Source organism: Semicossyphus pulcher, unplaced genomic scaffold (genome assembly GCF_022749685.1).
Source record: "Semicossyphus pulcher isolate SPU_LCO1_2020_fin unplaced genomic scaffold, fSemPul1.0.p SCAF_8, whole genome shotgun sequence".
Lineage (NCBI taxonomy): Eukaryota > Metazoa > Chordata > Actinopteri > Labriformes > Labridae > Semicossyphus > Semicossyphus pulcher.
The window spans coordinates 3,475,499-3,497,861 of NW_027211759.1; the positions used below are offsets into that span (position 1 = coordinate 3,475,499).

A 22,363-nucleotide genomic window follows, 5' to 3' on the forward strand; every position below is an offset into this window, starting at 1 on the left:
ACGTTAGATGACCTCACACACTGAGCATTATTTTACTGTATCACTCTCAGGGCCTTAACGGGCTCACTGTGATTCTCTCACAACACTTTTTAAGTTCAAGTCTTCAAACTACAAAACAACTTCATGAGACGACAAAAACTTTATTTTTCAGTTTTTATTTCAAATTAAAGCCGAGAAAACAAACAGCTGTTGTCTTATTCATAGACTGATCTTTAGTCATTAGTGCTGGTGTGAAACTCCTCTCATATTTACAATAATCAGACAATAAACATGTTTTAAATTTGGCAGAAGGACATTTAAGATCTGTGGAAATTCATGTTTCTGAGTAAATTGTTTTCAGATGATTCAACAGACTTTAAAACACAAAAAAGTGCATCAACATCATCAATAATGTTCATTTATTATGTTAAATGACAGTGAATCTTCCTGTATTAAATCAAATGGTTGTTCTACTCAGTGTGATTGACAGGAGAGATGATCAGAGGAGCAGAGTTTTTACCACCTTTGTTGTTGCAGGGACTAAAGAATGGGTGTAGTCTCTCAGTGAAGGAGCAGCCAGTGAAGGAGTAGATCAGAGCTGCAGCATCGACGTCATAAAAGGAGACCAGACCCTCCTCATAATCCACAAACACCCCCACCTTCTCAGGCTGAGACTTCAGAGAGAGACGGACTGAAGGGCCAGCACAAGCTGTGTACTCATTTTCATTCCTCAGAAATATCGTCCAGTAACCATCCTGAGGCTTCAGCATGATCTTTCCCTTCCTGTTGATCGACTCTCTGGCCACTCCTAAATCCCACTTAGTCTTCCCTTTAACCTGAACCTCGTAATAAAATCTGCCTGAAGAGAAACTCTGCTTTGCTAAGACATTAACACAACTATCAAATCTCTCTGGAGTGTCTGGGAGATTCTTCTTCACATTACTATTATAAACTTGTTTTCCATCATCAGACAGGATGAGTTTGGGTTGTGCTGTATCAGGATCAAGTGTCACATCCACCTCATGCTGCTGGACTCTCTTCAGCTCGGCCTGAAACAGCTTCTTCATCTGTTTCCTGAGCGTCTCCTCCAGCTGGTTCACAGCTCTCACCACAGTCCCCTCATATGAAGGTGGACAGACGCTGACTTCTGTCCAGTCCTTGGTGGGTGGAGCAGCGTTAAGGGACGTGAAGCTTTGCAGGAGGTGGAGGTGGTCTTCAGAGCGTGAGAGCTGCTCCACCTCAGAGCTTCTCTTCTCCAGCTCAGAGATTTCCTGTTCCAGCTCTTTGATGAAGCCTTCAGCCTGTTTCTCTGTCTTTCTCAGCTTCTCTTTGATCGTGTGGACGAGCTCGGCCTGACTTCTCTCTACAGATTCCATCAGAGCGGTGAAGACCTGAACACCTTCTGCTATCTCTCTGTCTGCATTCTGATTACTGAGCTCCACTGAGCGTTTGATCTCTTGAATCTTCAGTCGTCTCTTCTGGATCATTTCTTGAGTTTCAGCCTCTGTCTTCCCCAGCTCGGCCTTCTTTCCTTCATATTCTTCTTTCAGAGGAACAACATCATGTGTCTTGTGATCTAAAACTGTGCAGAGCATGCAGACACACATCTGGTCGGTCTTACAGAACAGCTCCAGCAGTTTATCGTGCTTCTCACACATCCTGCCTTCCAGGTTCTCCACAGGGTCGATCAGCTGATGTCTTTTCAGGCCTGACATTGTCAGATGAGGCTCCAGGTGAGTCTCACAGTAGGAGGCCAGACACACCAGGCAGGACTTCAGGGCCTTCAGTTTGGTTCCTGTGCAGACGTCACAGGGAACTTCTCCTGGTTTGGACACTTGTTGCTCTGAGCTGCTGCTGCTGGCTTTCTGTTGAGCTGACTGTCTGAACTGAGCAGCCACCTCAGAGATGAAAGTGTTGACCCGCAGCTCAGGTCTGGTGTTGAAAACCTTTTTACAGTTGGGACACTGACAGGAGACATTAACATCCCAGTGTTGAGTGATGCAGGTTTTACAGAAGTTGTGTCCACATGGTGTGCTGACTGGATCAGTGAACACATCCAGACAGATGGAGCACAGGAACTGATCTTCAGTCAGCAGACAGCTGGCAGCAGACATGTCTATACTCTGAGGACGAGAAGAGTGAAAAACTGTGACTCTTTGAAACAACTGTCATTTATTTGTCTAATAAAGAGAAACTATGATGAGTGCAATGTAAGAAGAGTTGTCCTGAACTCTGTTGATATAAACGTAAATGACACTGATGGAAAAATCTTCATGTATAATCTGAAGGCTAAATCTCAATCATCTCCACCACAGAGCAGTTTGATGGTAGAAACACTGTCAGTACTATTTTTTGGTACTTGTACTTTACATATTTCTATTTGTTGCTACTTATTCTTCACCTGCACATGATTTCAGAAGGAATTTCTCTACTTTGTAATTGACATCAATGTAATACCTTGCACCAACAAGGACTGAGGATTTCAATTGTTTCCAAGAGCACAAAGTTCTTCATACATCTAGGCTCTTAACCCATTAATGTCCACAGTGGAATTTTAGGATTTCCTTCACAGCACTCAAAGTACCAGCTGGGCTGAGAACAAATCCACTGAAATGTTTCAAACCTGTCAGAGTATGAGGCCACAGCACCAGCTTTTCTTAAACGACTACTTTTAGTTGTTAGTCACAAGGGGGAGCAGGTTTTTTGATTCTTCACAAAAAAACCTCTAAACCAACAGGTTAGGAATATCACATCCTTATAATTCTTCATACACGCAGAGTCCAGACTCTTACAATTTATATTCAAAAATAACTTTGATAATGCACTGCTTTTTCTTTGTCCAGGAGTCATATTTAGCAGAAATTAGGGACCTTTTCTCTGGTATTCTATGGTGTTTCTATGTTGTCCTGTGGGGTTTACTCTATGAACAACATGACTGTTTTAATCTCAAACTCATCCAAACCAAATATCCATGTCACTTATACACACACACACACACACACACACACACACACACACACTCTACTAATACTACTACTGCACCATTATTACACAATCCTCTGAAATCTGTACAAAAAGTAGTTTTGATTTTACTTCAAAGGAATAAAAATAGTTGGACTGGCAGTGACCAACTGAGCAACAAACAAGATAACTGAATGTGTGTGTGTGTGTGTGTGTGTGTGTGTGTGTGTGTGTGTGTGTGTGTGTGTGTGTGTGTGTGTGTGTGTTTTTGCATGTGTATGTTTGTGTGTAAATGTGTTTACTCGTGGTTGAGGCACCTCAAAGGTCTTTGGCTAATCAGACTACATTCATTCCTATGGGCCCATTAGACATTAGCATGTATCCTTGAAATACATTGAAGTGAATGGAAGCCCTGTTGGAAACGCCTGGTTTAGAAGCTACATTTCTCTTCATTTCTTCCTAAAAGTTGATTGGAAAATATTTTTTAGGATTAATTCTTGCTTGAGTCTATCTGGTCTCTAAGTGCATGAGAGCTTTTGAACATGTGACCACAGGAACCTGTATTTACAGTCGATTTTTTGTACAAACTCAAAAAACCTCACTACCCTTGTGTCGATCAGCTAAAACTAGCATGTTACAGAAATGTCTGTATCTCAAAAGCTACAAGGAGTTAAATCAAATGCTTGGTATCATTGGATTCAGAACAACTTGAATTTCAATAATATATGCATTGATTCAGTGCAAGTTGGATATTTAGCATGACAAATGATTGTTGAACTAGTTTTTGTGAATTTTTAGCGTTTTTAACACAACTTTGTGAACCAATTAAGGCGTGATTAATATTCAAAATCAAAAATTTTAATTTTGTTTTGTGTAGCCAAATGTATTTACAGTTTCCACCGCAAATCTTGTATATCCACCTCCAACAGAAAAAAATATCTGTGGGACATTTCCTTAACCTACTAAATTTAGTTGATATTCATTAATGGGTTAATTCTGCTCTCAAAGTGCAGCAGATTGATGCATTTAACACAGAAAAGAGTTCTGACGTCTCTGCATCCATGTGTTGTTTGCATTACAGTGGTCAGATATGTTGTTCATTACCAGCCTTGTTGGTCCATTTCATATTTTTATATTTTTATAATTAACAATCTCAGTTTGTACATGTTAATGACATGTCCTCTATTCACATCAAAGTCAGTCACAGAGTTCCACAAGGCTCTGTGCTCGGGACGTTTCTTTTCACCCCATATGCTTCCTATAGGTAATATCATGAGGAATAATTGTCATGCAGATGATACTCAATTATACTGATCAATGAAGCCAGATGAAACCAATCAGCTATCTAAACTGCATGCCTTAATGATATAAAGACCTGGATGACCAGAAATGTTCTGATACTTAACTCTGAAGTTATTGTGCTCGGCCCCAAACACCTCTGAGATTCTTCCTCTCATGATATAGCTGCCCTAGATGGCATCAGCCTGGCATCCAGCACTACTGTTAGAATCCTGGGAGTTCTATTTGATCAGGATATGTCCTTCATCTCCCGAATAAAACACACTTTAAAGACAGTTTTTATTTACCTTCGCAACACAGCAAGAATCAGACACATCCAGTCTCATAACGATGCAGAAAAACTACTCCATGCATGCGTTACTTCTCGGTTTAATTATTGAAATTTCTTCTCATGAATTATGATTGGTTTCTGATTCAATTATCAGGGACCCCCTCATTTAGAATCATCTACCAGTCAGGGTCCGGGAGGCAGACACCCTCTCTACTTTTAAGAGTAAGCTTAACACTTTCCTCTTTGATAAAGCTTATAGTTAGGGCTGGCTCAGGCTTGGACCAGCCCCTTGTTATGCTGCTATATTCTTATGGTGCTAAGTAATGCTCGTGGTGGATTCATGTTGGGTCTCTTTAAATAACATAACAAAGAGTCGGTCTAGACCTGCTCTTTTTGGAAAATGTCTTGAGATAACTTTGGTTATGATTTGGCGCTATATAAATAATGATGAATTAATTGGTTGATTGATTGTTGTTATTAATTTGCTTTGACTCTCCCAAACACAACCTGGCATTTGTCTCCAGTAAGTATCTGCACTATGTTGCTTTTGGTTACTAAAATGACTAAAATGATGTCTTATTATTATCTTATTATTATTATTATTATTATATATATTATTAGTCATTTATGCAGGTCTGCTGAAACACTCACTTCTTTTTAATCAAGCCTGAAGACTCACCTGTTCACAGCTGCCTTTTATTAAACTATTTTAATACATTTATTTTAATAACTATTCTAATTATTTATATCTGCACTAGCTTTTACTTTTTATATTTTGGCTTCTGTTTTAGCTGTTTGTATTTTATCTTCACTTTGCTTTTTAATGTCTTGTTTTTTTTGTGTTTCTTTGCTTTTGTTGTTCTGTTTAAAGCATTTCAGCAACAATTGTCTTGTTGCTGAAATGTGCTCTATAAATAAACCTGCCTTGCCTTGTGAAATGCAGTGATAACTTCCAAAGCCATTTGGTTCTTGTTGATATAATCATTTCAGTCTGTAAAATGTGGCATTCAATGTTAAACCACCTAAAACATAATGTGATCGCTCCATTACTCACAGATCAAACATTAAAGAGCACTGCTACACTGATGCTTATATTGTTATGAGTGCATTTATTTATAAATCAGGTTTAACATTGTAATCCTTATTCAATATGGAATTGAACACAAGTTAATAAGACATGTTTAGCTTTATAAATGAAATAAACTTGTGAAAGTGTATTTCTGCTGTGAAATATTGCTACTTGTATTAAGTAAAGGAGCTGAGGCTTCCTTCCTGCTTTCTTACAGTGCAGACGCTTTGCTGCTCGCTCTCCGCTTTGCTTACATTCTTTTGCTGATATCTTCATTTCTTTTCACTCTAACTTATGGACAGTGGATCCTGGACAATTATAAATCACTGGGACTGTAATTTTTTATAGATTTTTAATAGGTCTATTGGCATATTTTAACAATTGTATGACCTACGCAGGGCTACATGACTGTGGCCAGCACAAGCCTGTACTGCAGCACTTGGAAACGTAGCAGAAAGCTAACTAGCTTTAGCTGCCTCCCTTCTCCATGGACGACTATCACAAACTCCTACAAAAGATTGCAGTGCTGGAGACCAAAATTCACCGCCTAGAAGTGAATGTGGAGGTGAACGGTCTGTGTGGGAATGACACCACTTTGGCGTTGACTCAAAACAGTGGACAAGAGCAAGCTAACACACGGCTAAGGGACACAGACAAAACTACTAAGAAACAGGGGGGCTCTGTACTGTGGAATAAATCTTCGAGTGGTAGTCCTCCTTGGAACTATCTTGGGCAAAGCCCAAGAGTAAATCACATCCCTGGGAAATGGGAGGACGAATAACAGGCAGAGCACAGCACGCTGAGATACGTGATGAGACCGACTGGCCTTCACTACCTCCCAGGCAGAGCGCCTCCTCAACCCCGGTTGTTGGTAAGACACAGCGGTGGACAGCTGCGAAAGGGAGGGTTAGCAACAAACCTCCAACAACCGAGTGTGGCAGTGCACAACAAATTTGCTCTACTGTTGCTGGACCCTGGATCTTCATCTGATGACCTAGATAATGTCCAGGATTAGCCCGGGCCCTGTATGCCAATAGGTTCCACAATTTCTGTCCTGATAGGTAATAGAAAAAGAAAGGCGATTCTACTGCGAAACATCTCCTCCTTGGAGAAATGCCACACTGGTAAGAGCTGAAAAAAGAGAGTGTCGGAAAGCTGAACGCAGGAGGCGAAAAACAAATCTTCAGATTCATTACGACATCTATAAAGAGAAACTTCACATTTATAATTCACAACTGAGGAATGCAAGGCAATCGTTCTTCTCTGACATCATCACCAAGAACAGTAATAACACACGCGCCTTGTTTGCTACTGTCGACAGGCTAACAAACCCTCCTGTGTCAGTAGCACCTGAACTTCATTCAGCCAGGGCCTGCAATGAATTTGCCTCCTTCTTTACAGAAAAAATACTGAAAACAAGACAAGCAGTCAGTAACTCGGTATTAGGTTCAGGTTATGTGCTGTGTTTAACTAAAACCAGTTTAAACACCATGACACAATTCTTTCTGATCAACAATAAAGACCTGGAGGACATTATACAACACCTAAAATCCTCCCACTGCTGCATGGATATTATGCCTACAGATTTTTTCCAAAAGGTCTCAAAAGTCATGGCATCAGATCTGATACAGATTGTGAACTTGTCTCTTCTCTCAGGTGTCTTCCCACAGGCCCTGAAAACAGCAGTCATCAAGCCACTGTTAAAAAAGAACAACCTAGACAAGTCACTGATGAAGAACTACAGGCCTATATCCAATCTACCATTTTTAAGTAAGATAATCAAGAAGGCTGTCTTTCAACAGTTGAACCACTTTTTGACAGTGAAAACTACTTTGATGTCTTCCAGTCAGGCTTTCGACCACACCACAGCACAGAGACGGCTCTTGTCAAAGTGATTAATGACATCCGCTTAATGCAGACAATGGTAGAGTTTCAGTCTTAGTACTACTCGATGTTAGTGCTGCATTCGACACAGTTGATCACAAGTTATTACTTGCCCGTCTAGAAAACTGGGTTGGACTTTCTGGCACAGTACTAAACTGGTTTGGTTCTTATTTAAAGGACAGGGACTACTTTGTGTCTATAGGTAACTTTACATCTGAGCAGACAAAGATTACATGTGGAGTTCCCCAAGGCTCCATTCTTGGGCCTCTTCTGTTTAACATCTACATGCTTCCACTGGCTCAGATTATGGAACAAAATCAGCTACCATAACTATGCAGACGACACACAGATCTACATCACAGTGTCACCAGGGGACCATGGCCCCATACAAGCACTAGTTAAATGCATTGAACAAATCAATGAGTGGATGTGCCAAAATTTTCTTCAGTTAAACAAAGACAAAACTGAGGTAGTTATTTTTGGAGCTAAGGAGGAGCGATTAAAAGTCAGCGCACAGCTTCAGTCATTAGTGTTATAAACCACTGACCAAGCCAGAAATCTGGGTGTAGTCATGGACTCAGACCTGAACTTTCAAAGCCATATTAAAACAATTACAAAGTCGACCTACTATCACCTCAAGAATATATCCAGGATTAAAGGACTTATGTCTCAGCAGGATCTAGAAAAACTGGTCCATGCATTTATCTTCAGCCGACTCGATTACTGTAACAGTGTCTTTACAGGTCTCCCTAAAAAATCAATCAGACAACTGCAGCTGATTCAGAACGCTGCTGCTCGAGTCCTCACTAAGACCAAGAAAGTAGATCACATCACTCCAGCTCTGAGGTCTTTACACTGGCTCCCTGTCTGTCAGAGAAGAGACTTCAAAGTACTACTGCTGGTTTACAAAGCGCTGAACGGTCAAGGGCCAAAATATATTTGTGATCTACTGACACAGTACGAACCATCCAGACCCCTCAGGTCGTCAGGGACAGGTCTGCTTTCTGTCCCCAGAGTCAGAACCAAACATGGAGAAGCAGCGTTCAGTTTTTATGCTCCGTATATCTGGAACAAACTCCCAGAAACATGCAGGTCTGCTGAAACACTCACTTCTTTTAAATCAAGCCTGAAGACTCACCTGTTCACAGCTGCCTTTTATTAAACTACTTTAATACATTTATTTTAATAACTATTCTAATTATTTATATCTGCACTGTAGTTTTTACCCTTATTTTTATTTTATTTTATTTTTATATTTTCGCTTCTATTTTAGCTGTTTTTAGTTTATTTTCACTTTGCTTTTTAATGTCCTGTTTATGATGTGTTTCTTTGCTTTTGTTGTTCTGTGTAAAGCGCTTTGAATTGTCTTGATGCTGAAATGTGGTCTATAAATAAACTTGCCTTGCCTTGAGTACTTCTCTAAACACTGGTTAATGTTCAGCCTAACTGGAATTTCTTGTTTGAGTGGCGTTCTTGTTTTGAGTTACTGTCAGAAACACGTCAGGGAGAGTCTGCTAGTTAGCTTAAGCTAAAGCTAGCTGTGGCTGTCAAACATTAACTAGCCGGAGTGAAGTCACTGTGGTTTGGTTTTAACCTGTTTCGTAGCTCAGGTAAATGTAGGCTACGTGTGGTGTTTTTATTTAAGTTACATATCTCGACGGCACAACAGTTTTATGTCGTTTAAAACAGATGTATAAAACAGAAGTCAGGTTCTGGTTTGAACTAAAGTCAAACTAAACATTTAGTTGGTGCATGTTTGATTCGTAGGGCTGTGTACTCACCGGTGTTTGTCAGAAAAAACTTGATGAATTCAGTTGAATTTGTCTTCAGAGAGAAACAGGGACTCGTCTCGACCGCAGCTCTGCTGTGGCTCAGACAAACTTTCACTTTCATTTCAGGACACGTGACGTTGAAGCTTCTCCTCTTTCAGTGCTGCTCCTCCTCTCACTGGAGCTCTGTAAGGGAGGGTTTAACGCCTCTTTAGGAAACACCCTGACAGAGTTTTGGTATAAGATGAGACTTATTGTTTTATTCTCAGCATCTGTACAATGAAAGTATACAGCAGCATAAAAGAACACACAGATATACTGAGGAAACAAGAAGTCAGTGAGAGATATTCAAGAACAAACTTTTCTCTTTGAAAAGACAAAAACACTTTTACACTTTTATCACAAGTGGTCAGAAGAAACAACATCAAGTGTTTCTCAGTTTGATATCAATGAAGAACAAAATAACCTGACCAGACACAACAAAAACTTTATTTAACTTTTGTTTATTTAAAAATGGAGAAATAAAAAAATATAAACCATTCTTTAGTAATGTTTGCCTGTATGCTACAAAGTTCTGAATTTGACATTTCCGACAAGTTAAAGGACCAATATGTAATATATTCACTGTTTATCATAAAATGGCCATGATATGTCATCAGAGATTAAGGAAACATGCTAAGTTGAAATACTGGCTTCTCCGACAACAAGCTGCAACCAGTATGTTCTCCTCCTGAAATTTCCATTCCGGTGCAGAACGTCTGTGTGTGTTTTGGCCTGCGCAATCCCGCCCACTGCCCACTCCGTCACCCCGGGTCGCCAGATATGAAACAAATTGGTGCTCAGAACTCGTTGCTTTTTGCTGCGTACGGAGCGAGTGAGTGAGAGAGACAGGAAGAAAAACTGTACAGTAAGGCTGTGTGTGTGTGTGTGTGTGTGTGTGTGTAATAAAGCCACGTACTCCTCTGGACTGAAGCCGCGCTCCCAAGTCTTGCTTCGGATCTGGGGAGGAGGGGGCGGGGGGAGACGAGGCTCTCCAATATTTGGAATTTGGACTGCAGTACCCTTTTTAGACGCTAGCTGTTAATGTTACATATTGTTCCTTTAAAGACCCATTGAGGAGTTTTTTGATGGTTATGAAACAGACTGAAATTAATTCTGATGACTCTATGACCTACAAAAGCAAACCAGACCATCAGCGACAAGATTGATTATTTCTATATAGTTATTTTTAATGCCTGAAACTGCTGGAGGGGGTAGGTGTCAGCAAAGCGATTAACTGCACGCTGCCTTTGTTTACATTTTACAGGGTAAAAGTTTAAAGTGAGTTTTACATATGACTGTTAAAGAAAGCAGGAGAGATGAGAGTTGCTGTTAAAAACCACCACTTAGGCATGTACAGGACAAAATCAGCAAAGAGATTTGAGGTACGGCTTTGTCCACAGGGGGCGCCAAAATCAACACAAACGTAAAGTTCCTCACAGGAGCTTTAAGGAAAAGAGGGCAAACGTTGATTTCTGACAACAATGTTTTCTGATTATTAACAGCCAGTTACTAGAACTGATTAGACTACATGAGATAATATCAATCAGACGGACAATCAATGATACACAAAACACAGACAGAAAATAAAAGTATGTGGTTGGTCAATTCTAGTCTGACTACAAATGTTCTACTAACAAACACCAGAACACTTCTGAGAACAAAATCAGTCCTGCACATTTGTATGCAGAGTCTGTAAATAGAGATGACCTTCTGAGGACTTCCAGTGAAAGTGTCTGTTATTTTATTGCAACTTGTAACATTTCATTGAAGCTTTTCTTTAGTCACAGACTCAGGTGTTACCAGGAAAACTAAGTTACTGTTTGTTAAAAAAACATTAGTTATTGATTGTAAATCGATGAATACATAACTTTAATTTATCAAGGCACCATGGTGTAAGCAGGTCAATGCCCTTCAAGGTGTCCATAACAGGAATTTATGGAGTCCGTTGAAGCGACCGTCTAATGTCGTCCATTAATTCCTGATAATGTACGCCTCGTCAGAAATGATCCCTTATTTGGATCTTTCTCTTGAAGCTCAGGGGTTACACTATTTAATTTGATTGACAGGAGAGATGATGAGAGGGGCGGGGTTTTTACCATTTTTATTAAGAAATGGACTAAAGTATGGGTGTAGTCTCTCAGTGAAGGAGCAGCCAGTGAAGGAGTAGATCAGAGCTGCAGCATCGACGTCATAAAAGGAGACCAGACCCTCCTCATAATCCACAAACACCCCCACCTTCTCAGGCTGAGACTTCAGAGAGAGACGGACTGAAGGGCCAGCACAAGCACTGTACTCATTTTCATTCCTCAGATATATCGTCCAGTAACCATCCTGAGGCTTCAGCATGATGTTTCCCTTCCTGTTGATCGACTCTCTGGCCACTCCTAAATCCCACTCAGTCTTCCCTTTAACCTGAACCTCGTAATAAAATCTGCCTGAAGAGAAACTCTGCTTTGCTAAGACAATAACACAATAATCAAATCTCTGTGGAGTGTCTGGGAGATTCTTCTTTACATCACTAAGATGAACTTGTTTCCCATCATCAGACAGGATGAGCCAGGGTTGTGCTGTATCAGGATCAAGTGTTACATCCACCTCATGCTGCTGGACTCTCTTCAGCTCGACCTCCAACAGCTTCTTCTTCTGTTGACTGAGCGTCTCCTCCAGCTGGTTCACAGCTCTCACCACAGTCCCCTCATATGAAGGTGGACAGACGCTGACTTCTGTCCAGTCCTTGGTGGGTGGAGCAGCGTTAAGGGACGTGAAGCTTTGCAGGAGGTGGAGGTGGTCTTCAGAGCGTGAGAGCTGCTCCACCTCAGAGCTTCTCTTCTCCAGCTCAGAGATTTCCTGTTCCAGCTCTTTGATGAAGCCTTCAGCCTGTTTCTCTGTCTTTCTCAGCTTCTCTTTGATCGTGTGGACGAGCTCGGCCTGACTTCTCTCTACAGATTCCATCAGAGCGGTGAAGACCTGAACACCTTCTGCTATCTCTCTGTCTGCATTCTGATTACTGAGCTCCACTGAGCGTTTGATCTCTTGAATCTTCAGTCGTCTCTTCTGGATCATTTCTTGAGTTTCAGCCTCTGTCTTCCCCAGCTCGGCCTTCTTTCCTTCATATTCTTCTTTCAGAGGAACAACATCATGTGTCTTGTGGTCTGAATAGGTGCAGAGCACGCAGACACACATCTGGTCGGTCTTACAGAACAGCTCCAGCAGTTTATCGTGCTTCTCACACATCCTGCCTTCCAGGTTCTCCACAGGGTCGATCAGCTGATGTCTTCTCAGGCCTGACGTTGTCAGATGAGGCTCCAGGTGAGTCTCACAGTAGGAGGCCAGACACACCAGGCAGGACTTCAGGGCCTTCAGTTTGGTCCCTGTGCAGACGTCACAGGGAACTTCTCCTGGTTTGGACACTTGTTGCTCTGAGCTGCTGCTGCTGGCTTTCTGTTGAGCTGACTGTCTGAACTGAGCAGCCACCTCAGAGATGAAAGTGTTGACCTGCAGCTCAGGTCTGGTGTTGAAAACCTTTTTACAGTTGGGACACTGACAGGAGACATTAACATCCCAGTGTTGAGTGATGCAGGTTTTACAGAAGTTGTGTCCACATGGTATCGTGACTGGATCAGTGAACACATTCAGACAGATGGAGCACAGGAACTGATCTTCAGTCAGCAGACAGCTGGCAGCAGACATGTCTACACTCTGAGGACGAGAAGAGTGAAAAACTGTGACTTTTTGAAACAACTGTCATTTATTTGTCAAATAAAGAGAAACTATGATGAGTGCAATGTAAGAAGAGTTGTCCTGAATTCTGTTGATATATATATGAGACCTCACTGATGGCAAAATCTTCCAGCAGCAGAGCAGTTTGATGGTGGAGAGTACACACTGTAAGTACTACATATTTGTACTTGCTCACACGGTCGAGCTCAATGTCTTCAGTGTGCGCAGCGTCAGCCGGTTTGTGTCCATAAAGGCTTAAAAACACAACCACAGGGAATGAAAAAACTGCCCATCCCTCTATTGCCAACTAGGAAGGACTAACCGAAGAAGAGAAAGTAAGAAAAGCCTGCTAAAAAGAAAGAGTTGGATTGAGACAGAAATGAAACAAGAGTAAACATTGGAGCGGCATTTCTGAGGTGGAGAGAGGTACAGGACCTGAAAGGATAAAAAAAGCGATGCTGAGTTAGACAGTTCTGCTCGACAGGTAATTACCCCAGCTTCATTTCTGCTGTCTTTGTTTCACATTGCTAAGATGTCTGCGGTTACTGTGACGTTGTGTTACGTTGGTGTAGCAGTCAGGCTAACGTTAGCTTGTTCTCAATGTGGCTGCAGTTTAGCGTTGTTTCAGGGCGGAGTGGCTGAAAATATCTCTGTGAAGTGTCCAGGCAGTGTGACCGTTTCAGACTTTCTCCTGATAGTTCTGTGTGCCTGTGCTCTCACGGCTAAATGTTCACAACATCAGTGTGTTACTGTTAAGATTCACCAGTTCCTTGTGTTTTTTCCCTCCCTTGTGTGTGTTGTCTGTCTTGTCCGTGTTTTCAGGCTGGGCGTGGTTGACCTACTTTCACTCCACTCTCACACCTGCAGTTCATTCTCATCAAGCCATTCTCCACCTGCTGCAGTACTTAAGCCTGGTCAAGCTCTCTACTCTTCGCCAGTTCGTTCCGTCTTCTTCAAGTGATACCTGTCACACCAGCCTCCGTCCTTCCGCGCCCAGCCTCACCTGTTCTCCGTCCTGAGCCCAAGGAGTTTTGTTTTGTGCCACAGTTATTCTACTGCTTGTGACTTAGGTTCGTATTAAACCATATTACCATATTGTATATCTGGCTCCTGCAGTTGCCGTGGTTACTAGCCTGCACCGCATGACAGCCTCATCTGTGGGGAGGGCTTTGGAGGAAGGACTGAGCGCTGCGGAGAGAGAGGGGGAGCTTTAATACCTTCACGTTGGGGTTCATCAACAAGGACATTGTTAAATATTTTTAAAAAAAAACCTGTTTAACTTTGAATTATTATTATTACCAAGTACATAAGTACTCAAGTTTAATGATCCCAAACCAAAACCACTCATCCATGTGTTGTCTGCATTACAGTGGGCAGATATTATATTGATTAACAGACACCCTCTCTACTTTTAAGTGTAGGCTTGTGTGATGTTATTAATTTGCATTAACTCTCCCAAACACAACCTTGCATTTGGCTCCACTAAGTATCTGTACTATGTTGGCTTTTGGTTACTAAAATGACTAAAATGATGTCTTATGAAATGCAGTGATAACTTCCAAAGCCATTTGGTTCTTGTTGATATAATCATTTCAGTCTGTAAAATGTGGCATTCAATGTTAAACCACCTAAAACATAATGTGATCGCTCCATTACTCACAGATCAAACATTAAAGAGCACTGCTACACTGATGCTTATATTGTTATGAGTGCATTTATTTATAAATCAGGTTTAACATTTTAATCCTTATTCAATATGGAATTGAACACAAGTTAATAAGACATGTTTAGCTTTATAAATGAAATAAACTTGTGAAAGTGTATTTCTGCTGTGAAATATTGCTACTTGTATTAAGTAAAGGAGCTGAGGCTTCCTTCCTGCTTTCTTACAGTGCAGACGCTTTGCTGCTCGCTCTCCGCTTTGCTTACATTCTTTTGCTGATATCTTCATTTCTTTTCACTCTAACTTATGGACAGTGGATCCTGGACAATTATAAATCACTGGGACTGTAATTTTTTTTATAGATAATAGGTCTATTGGCATATTTTAACAATTGTATGACCTACGCAGGGCTACATGACTGTGGCCAGCACAAGCCTGTCCTGCAGCACTTGGAAACGTAGCACACAGCTAGCACAGCTAGCAAGGGAGGCAGCTAAAGCTAGTTAGCTTTAGCTGTGTGCTAGCTGTGTGCCTCCCTTCTCCATGGACAACTATCACAAACTCCTACAAAAGATTGCAGTGCTGGAGACCAAAATTCACCGCCTAGAAGTGAATGTGGAGGTGAACGGTCTGTGTGGGAATGACACCACTTTGGCGTTGACTCAAAACAGTGGACAAGAGCAAGCTAACACACGGCTAAGGGACACAGACAAAACTACTAAGAAACAGGGGGGCTCTGTACTGTGGAATAAATCATAGAGTGGTAGTCCTCCTTTGAACTATCTTGGGGCAAAGCCCAAGAGTAAATCACATCCCTGGGAAATGGGAGGACGAATAACAGGCAGAGCACAGCACGCTGAGATATGTGATGAGACCTGCTGGCCTTCACTACCTCCCAGGCAGAGCGCCTCCTCAACCCCGGTTGTTGGTAAGACACAGCGGTGGACAGCTGCGAAAGGGAGGGTTAGCAACAAACCTCCCCAACAACCGAGTGTGGCAGCGCACAACACATTTGCTCTACTGTTGCTGGACCCTGGATCTTCATCTGATGACCTAGATAATGTCCAGGATAAGCCCGGGCCCTGTATGCCAATAGGTTCCACAATTTCTGTCCTGATAGGTAATAGAAAAAGAAAGGCGATTGTACCGCGAAACATCTCCTCCTTGGAGAAATGCCACACTGGTAAGAGCTGAAAAAAGAGAGTGTCGGAAAGCTGAACGCAGGAGGCGAAAAACAAATCTTCAGATTCATTATGACATCTATAAAGAGAAACTTCACATTTATAATTCACAACTGAGGAATGCAAGGCAATCGTTCTTCTCTGACATCATCACCAAGAACAGTAATAACACACGCACCTTGTTTGCTACTGTCGACAGGCTAACAAACCCTCCTGTGTCAGTAGCACCTGAACTTCATTCAGCCAGGGCCTGCAATGAATTTGCCTCCTTCTTTACAGAAAAAATACAGAAAATCAGACAAGCAGTCAGTAACTCGGTATTAGGTTCAGGTTATGTGCTGTGTTTAACTAAAACCAGTTTAAACACCATGACACAATTCTTTCTGATCAACAATAAAGACCTGGAGGACATTATACAACACCTAATATCCTCCCACTGCTGCATGGATATTATGCCTACAGATTTTTTCCAAAAGGTCTCAAAAGTCATGGCATCAGATCTGATACAGATTGTGAACTTGTCTCTTCTCTCAGGTGTCTTCCCACAGGCCCTGAAAACAGCAGTCATCAAGCCACTGTTAAAAAAGAACAACCTAGACAAGTCACAGATGAAGAACTACAGGCCTATATCAAATCTACCATTTTTAAGTAAGATGTCTTTCAACAGTTGAACCACTTTTTGACAGTGAACAACTACTTTGATGTCTTCCAGTCAGGCTTTCGACCACACCACAGCACAGAGACGGCTCTTGTCAAAGTGGTTAATGACATCCGCTTAATGCAGACAATGGTAGAGTTTCAGTCTTAGTACTACTCGATGTTAGTGCTGCATTCGACACAGTTGATCATAAGATATTACTCGACCGTCTAGAAAACTGGGTTGGACTTTCTGGCACAGTACTAAACTGGTTTGGTTCTTATTTAAAGGACAGGGACTACTTTGTGTCTATAGGTAACTTTACATCTGAGCAGACAAAGATTACATGTGGAGTTCCCCAAGGCTCCATTCTTGGGCCTCTTCTGTTTAACATCTACATGCTTCCACTGGCTCAGATTATGGAACAAAATCAGCTACCATAACTATGCAGACGACACACAGATCTACATCACAGTGTCACCAGGGGACCATGGCCCCATACAAGCACTAGTTAAATGCATTGAACAAATCAATGAGTGGATGTGCCATAATTTTCTTCAGTTAAACAAAGACAAAACTGAGGTAGTTATTTTTGGAGCTAAGGAGGAGCGATTAAAAGTCAGCGCACAGCTTCAGTCATTCGTGTTGAAAACCACTGACCAAGCCAGAAATCTGGGTATAGTCATGGACTCAGACCTGAATTTTCAAAGCCATATTAAAACAATTACAAAGTTGACCTACTATCACCTCAAGAATATATCCAGGATTAAAGGACTTATGTCTCAGCAGGATCTAGAAAAACTGGTCCATGCATTTATCTTCAGCCGACTCGATTACTGTAACAGTGTCTTTACAGGTCTCCCTAAAAAATCAATCAGACAACTGCAGCTGATTCAGAACGCTGCTGCTCGAGTCCTCACTAAGACCAAGAAAGTAGATCACATCACTCCAGCTCTGAGGTCTTTACACTGGCTCCCTGTCTGTCAGAGAAGAGACTTCAAAGTACTACTGCTGGTTTACAAAGCGCTGAACGGTCAAGGGCCAAAATATATTTGTGATCTCCTGACACAGTACGAACCATCCAGACCCCTCAGGTCGTCAGGGACAGGTCTGCTTTCTGTCCCCAGAGTCAGAACCAAACATGGAGAAGCAGCATTCAGTTTTTATGCTCCGTATATCTGGAACAAACTCCCAGAAACATGCAGGTCTGCTGAAACACTCACTTCTTTTAAATCAAGCCTGAAGACTCACCTGTTCACAGCTGCCTTTTATTAAACTACTTTAATACATTTATTTTAATAACTATTCTAATTATTTATATCTGCACTGTAGCTTTTACCCTTATTTTTATTTATTTATTTTTTTTATATTTTCGCTTCTATTTTAGCTGTTTTTAGTTTATCTTCACTTTGCTTTTTAATGTCCTGTTTATGATGTGTTTCTTTGCTTTTGTTGTTCTGTGTAAAGCACTTTGAATTGTCTTGATGCTGAAATGTGCTATATAAATAAACTTGCCTTGCCTTGAGTACTTCTCTAAACACTGGTTAATGTTCAGCCTAACTGGAATTTTTTGTTTGAGTGGCGTTCATGTTTTGAGTTACTGTCAGAAACACGTCAGGGAGAGTCTGCTAGTTAGCTTAAGCTAAGGCTAGCTGTGGCTGTCAAACATTAACTAGCCGGAGTGAAGTCACTGTGGTTTGGTTTTAACCTGTTTCGTAGCTCAGGTAAATGTAGGCTACGTGTGGTGTTTTTATTTAAGTTACATATCTCGACGGCACAACAGTTTTATGTCGCTTAAAACAGATGTATAAAACAGAAGTCAGGTTCTGGTTTGAACTAAAGTCAAACTAAACATTTAGTTGGTGCATGTTTGATTCGTAGGGCTGTGTACTCACCGGTGTTTGTCAGAAAAAACTTGATGAATTCAGTTGAATTTGTCTTCAGAGAGAAACAGGGACTCGTCTCGACCGCAGCTCTGCTGTGGCTCAGACAAACTTTCACTTTCATTTCAGGACACGTGACGTTGAAGCTTCTCCTCTTTCAGTGCTGCTCCTCCTCTCACTGGAGCTCTGTAAGGGAGGGTTTAACGCCTCTTTAGGAAACACCCCGACAGAGTTTTGGTATAAGATGAGACTTATTGTTTTATTCTCAGCATTTGTACAATGAAAGTATACAGCAGCATAAAAGACCACACAGATATACTGAGGAAACAAGAAGTTTGATATCAATGAAGAACAAAATAACCTGATCAGACACAACAAAAACTTACATTTACTTTAGTTTATTTAAAAATTAAGAGAGAAAAACATGTACAGGTTTCTTGAGTAATGTCTGCCTGTATTCAACACTTCTTATGAAACTGTTCTGAATTTGACATTTCAAACAAGTTAAAGGAAAATTAAGCAAACGTTGATTTCTGACTACAATGTTTTCTGATTATTAACAGCCAGTTACTAGAACTGATTAGACTACATGAGATAATATCAATCAGGAGGACAATCAATGATACACAAAACACAGACAGAAAAAACCCCAGTATGATACATTAGATTATAGTCTGCCATGGTCTTGGTGAATACTCGATTCTGACTGGCTGCTGGGTGTAAAATAACTCCTCACACCTTCTAAGCAAACTCTGAACTTATCAGCTTTCATCAGACGACGATATAGTCTCTATAGATGCATCGCTGAACTGTTATTGTGGGTTTCTTTGAAAGTGCAAAATGATCGTATATTCGGCCTTTTTTGGCATTATTGATCGTATATCGTACAGAGGGCAAAAAGATCGTACAAATATGACAGTTATCGAACATCTGGCAACACCGTTCCTGCATGCAACCACAACCTGCTGGTACGTGATTGGTCAATACTACTCTGACTACAAACGTACTACAGACAAACACCATTCATTCAACCTTTATTTAACCTCGAGAAATCATCATGCCTTCATTTTCAGAGACACCGAGAGAACACTTCTGAGAACAAAATCAGTCCTGCACATTTTTATGCAGAGTCTGTAAATAGAGATGACCTTCTGAGGACTTCCAGTGAAATTGTCTGTTGTTTTACGCCAACTTATAAACAAGCTAACATCTAATTAAAACAATGAAGGACTTTAACATTTCAGTGAAGCTTTTCTTTAGTCACAGACTCAGGTGTTACCAGGAAGACTAAGTTACTGTTTGTTAAAAAACTTTAGGTATTGATTGTAATCGCATGAATACATAACTTTAATTTAACAAGGCACCATGGTATAAGCAGGTCAATGCCCTTCAAGGTGTCTATAACAGGAATTTATGGAATTCATTGAAGGGACCGTCTAATGCGATCCATGTCGTCCATTAATTCCTGATAATGTACACCTCGTCAGAAATGATCCCTTACGTTGATCTTTCTGTTGAAGCTCATTGGTTACACTATTTAATTTGATTGACAGGAGAGATGATGAGAGGGGCGGAGTTTTTACCATTTTTATTTAGAAATGGACCAAAGTGTGGGTGTAGTCTCTCAGTGAAGGAGCAGCCAGTGAAGGAGTAGATCAGAGCTGCAGCATCGACGTCATAAAAAGAGACCAGACCCTCCTCATAATCCACAAACACCCCCACCTTCTCAGGCTGAGACTTCAGAGAGAGACAGACTGGAGGGTCAGCACAAGCACTGTACTCATTTTCATTCCTCAGACATATCGTCCAGTAACCATCCTGAGGCTTCAGCATGATCTTTCCCTTCCTGTTGATCGACTCTCTGGCCACTCCTAAATCCCACTCAGTCTTCCCTTTAACCTGAACCTCGTAATAAAATCTGCCTGAAGAGAAACTCTGCTTTGCTAAGACACAGGGACAACTATCAAATCTCTCTGGAGTGTCTGGGAGATTCTTCTTTACATCACCGGTTTTAACTTGTTTTCCATCATCAGACAGGATGAGGTAAGGATGTGCTGTATCAGGATCAAGTGTCACATCCACCTCATGCTGCTGGACTCTCTTCAGCTCGGCCTCAGCAAGAAGCTTCTTCATCTGTTTCCTGAGCGTCTCCTCCAGCTGGTTCACAGCTCTCACCACAGTCCCCTCATATGAAGGTGGACAGACGCTGACTTCTGTCCAGTCCTTGGTGGGTGGAGCAGCGTTAAGGGACGTGAAGCTTTGCAGGAGGTGGAGGTGGTCTTCAGAGCGTGAGAGCTGCTCCACCTCAGAGCTTCTCTTCTCCAGCTCAGAGATTTCCTGTTCCAGCTCTTTGATGAAGCCTTCAGCCTGTTTCTCTGTCTTTCTCAGCTTCTCTTTGATCATGTGGACGAGCTCGGCCTGACTTCTCTCTACAGATTCCATCAGAGCGGTGAAGACCTGAACACCTTCTGCTATCTCTCTGTCTGCATTCTGATTACTGAGCTCCACTGAGCGTTTGATCTCTTGAATCTTCAGTCGTCTCTTCTGGATCATTTCTTGAGTTTCAGCCTCTGTCTTCCCCAGCTCGGCCTTCTTTCCTTCATATTCTTCTTTCAGAGGAACAACATCATGTGTCTTGTGGTCTAAAACTGTGCAGAGCATGCAGACACACATCTGGTCGGTCTTACAGAACAGCTCCAGCAGTTTATCGTGCTTCTCACACATCCTGCCTTCCAGGTTCTCCACAGGGTCGATCAGCTGATGTCTTTTCAGGCCTGACATTGTCAGATGAGGCTCCAGGTGAGTCTCACAGTAGGAGGCCAGACACACCAGGCAGGACTTCAGGTCCTTCAGTTTGGGTCCTGTGCAGACGTCACAGGGAACTTCTCCTGGTTTGGACACTTGTTGCTCTGAGCTGCTGCTGCTGGCTTTCTGTTGAGCTGACTGTCTGAACTGAGCAGCCACCTCAGAGATGAAAGTGTTGACCTGCAGCTCAGGTCTGGTGTTGAAAACCTTTTTACAGTTGGGACACTGACAGGAGACATTAACATCCCAGTGTTGAGTGATGCAGGTTTTACAGAAGTTGTGTCCACATGGTATCGTGACTGGATCAGTGAACACATCCAGACAGATGGAGCACAGGAACTGATCTTCAGTCAGCAGACAGCTGGCAGTAGACATGTCTACACTCTGAGGACGAGAAGAGTGAAAAACTGTGACTTTTTGAAACAACTGTCATTTATTTGTCTAATAAAGAGAAACTATGATGAGTGCAATGTAAGAAGAGTTGTCCTGAACTCTGTTGATATAAACGTAAATGACACTGATGGAAAAATCTTCATGTATAATCTGAAGGCTAAATCTCAATCATCTCCACCACAGAGCAGTTTGATGGTAGAAACACTGTCAGTACTATTTTATGGTACTTGTACTTAACTTCAATATTTCCATTTCCTTCATCTTCACTTCATTTCAGAGGGAATTTCTGTACTTTGTAGTTTACAACATCAGTTTAGCGTAATACCTTCGCGTTGGGGTGCACTAACAAGGACATTTTTGAACATAAAAATTCCTGTTTAACTTTGAATGATGCTGCACCCAAGTACATAAACACTCAAGTTTAATGAACCCAAACCAAAATGTCCCATCCATGTGTTGTTTGCATTACAGTGGCCAGGTATTGGAGTCATTACCAGCCTTATTGATCCATTTTATATTTAAATATTACAGTTTTTTATAATTATTGATCTCAGTTTGCACATGTTAATGACATCTTCTCTTTTTACACCAAAGTTAGTCATGGAGTTCCACAAGGCTCTGTGCTCGGGCCGATTCTTTTCACCCTATATATGCTTCCTATAGGTAATATCATGAGGAACCACTCCATTCATTTTCATTGTCATGCAGATGATACTCAATTATACTGAACAATGAAGCCAGATGAAACCAATCAGCTATCTAAACTGCATGCATTAATGATATAAAGACCTGGATGACCAGAAATGT

At 41.5% G+C, this 22,363-nt stretch overlaps 3 protein-coding genes across 3 annotated transcripts; all 3 read right to left on the reverse strand.

The window, feature by feature from the left end:
- Positions 1-155: 155 nt before the first annotated feature.
- Positions 156-9,405, reverse strand: LOC138612434 (E3 ubiquitin-protein ligase TRIM21-like). The gene is made up of 2 exons (XM_069685673.1): positions 9,245-9,405; positions 156-2,102 (listed from the first exon to the last, which is right to left on the reverse strand). The coding sequence occupies exon 2, from the start codon at positions 2,091-2,093 to the stop codon at positions 450-452; it is 1,644 nt and encodes a 547-aa protein (XP_069541774.1). The 5' UTR covers positions 2,094-2,102; positions 9,245-9,405; the 3' UTR covers positions 156-449.
- Positions 9,406-11,177: 1,772 nt separating this feature from the next.
- LOC138612552 (E3 ubiquitin-protein ligase TRIM21-like) lies at positions 11,178-18,531 on the reverse strand. Its single transcript, XM_069685878.1, has 2 exons — positions 18,371-18,531; positions 11,178-12,973 (listed from the first exon to the last, which is right to left on the reverse strand). The coding sequence occupies exon 2, from the start codon at positions 12,962-12,964 to the stop codon at positions 11,321-11,323; it is 1,644 nt and encodes a 547-aa protein (XP_069541979.1). The 5' UTR covers positions 12,965-12,973; positions 18,371-18,531; the 3' UTR covers positions 11,178-11,320.
- A 1,100-nt stretch (positions 18,532-19,631) lies between these two features.
- LOC138613021 (E3 ubiquitin-protein ligase TRIM21-like) lies at positions 19,632-21,538 on the reverse strand. Its single transcript, XM_069686583.1, has one exon. It carries the CDS (start codon positions 21,536-21,538, stop codon positions 19,892-19,894), a length of 1,647 nt encoding a protein of 548 aa, XP_069542684.1. The 3' UTR covers positions 19,632-19,891.
- Between the last annotated feature and the right edge of the window lie 825 nt (positions 21,539-22,363).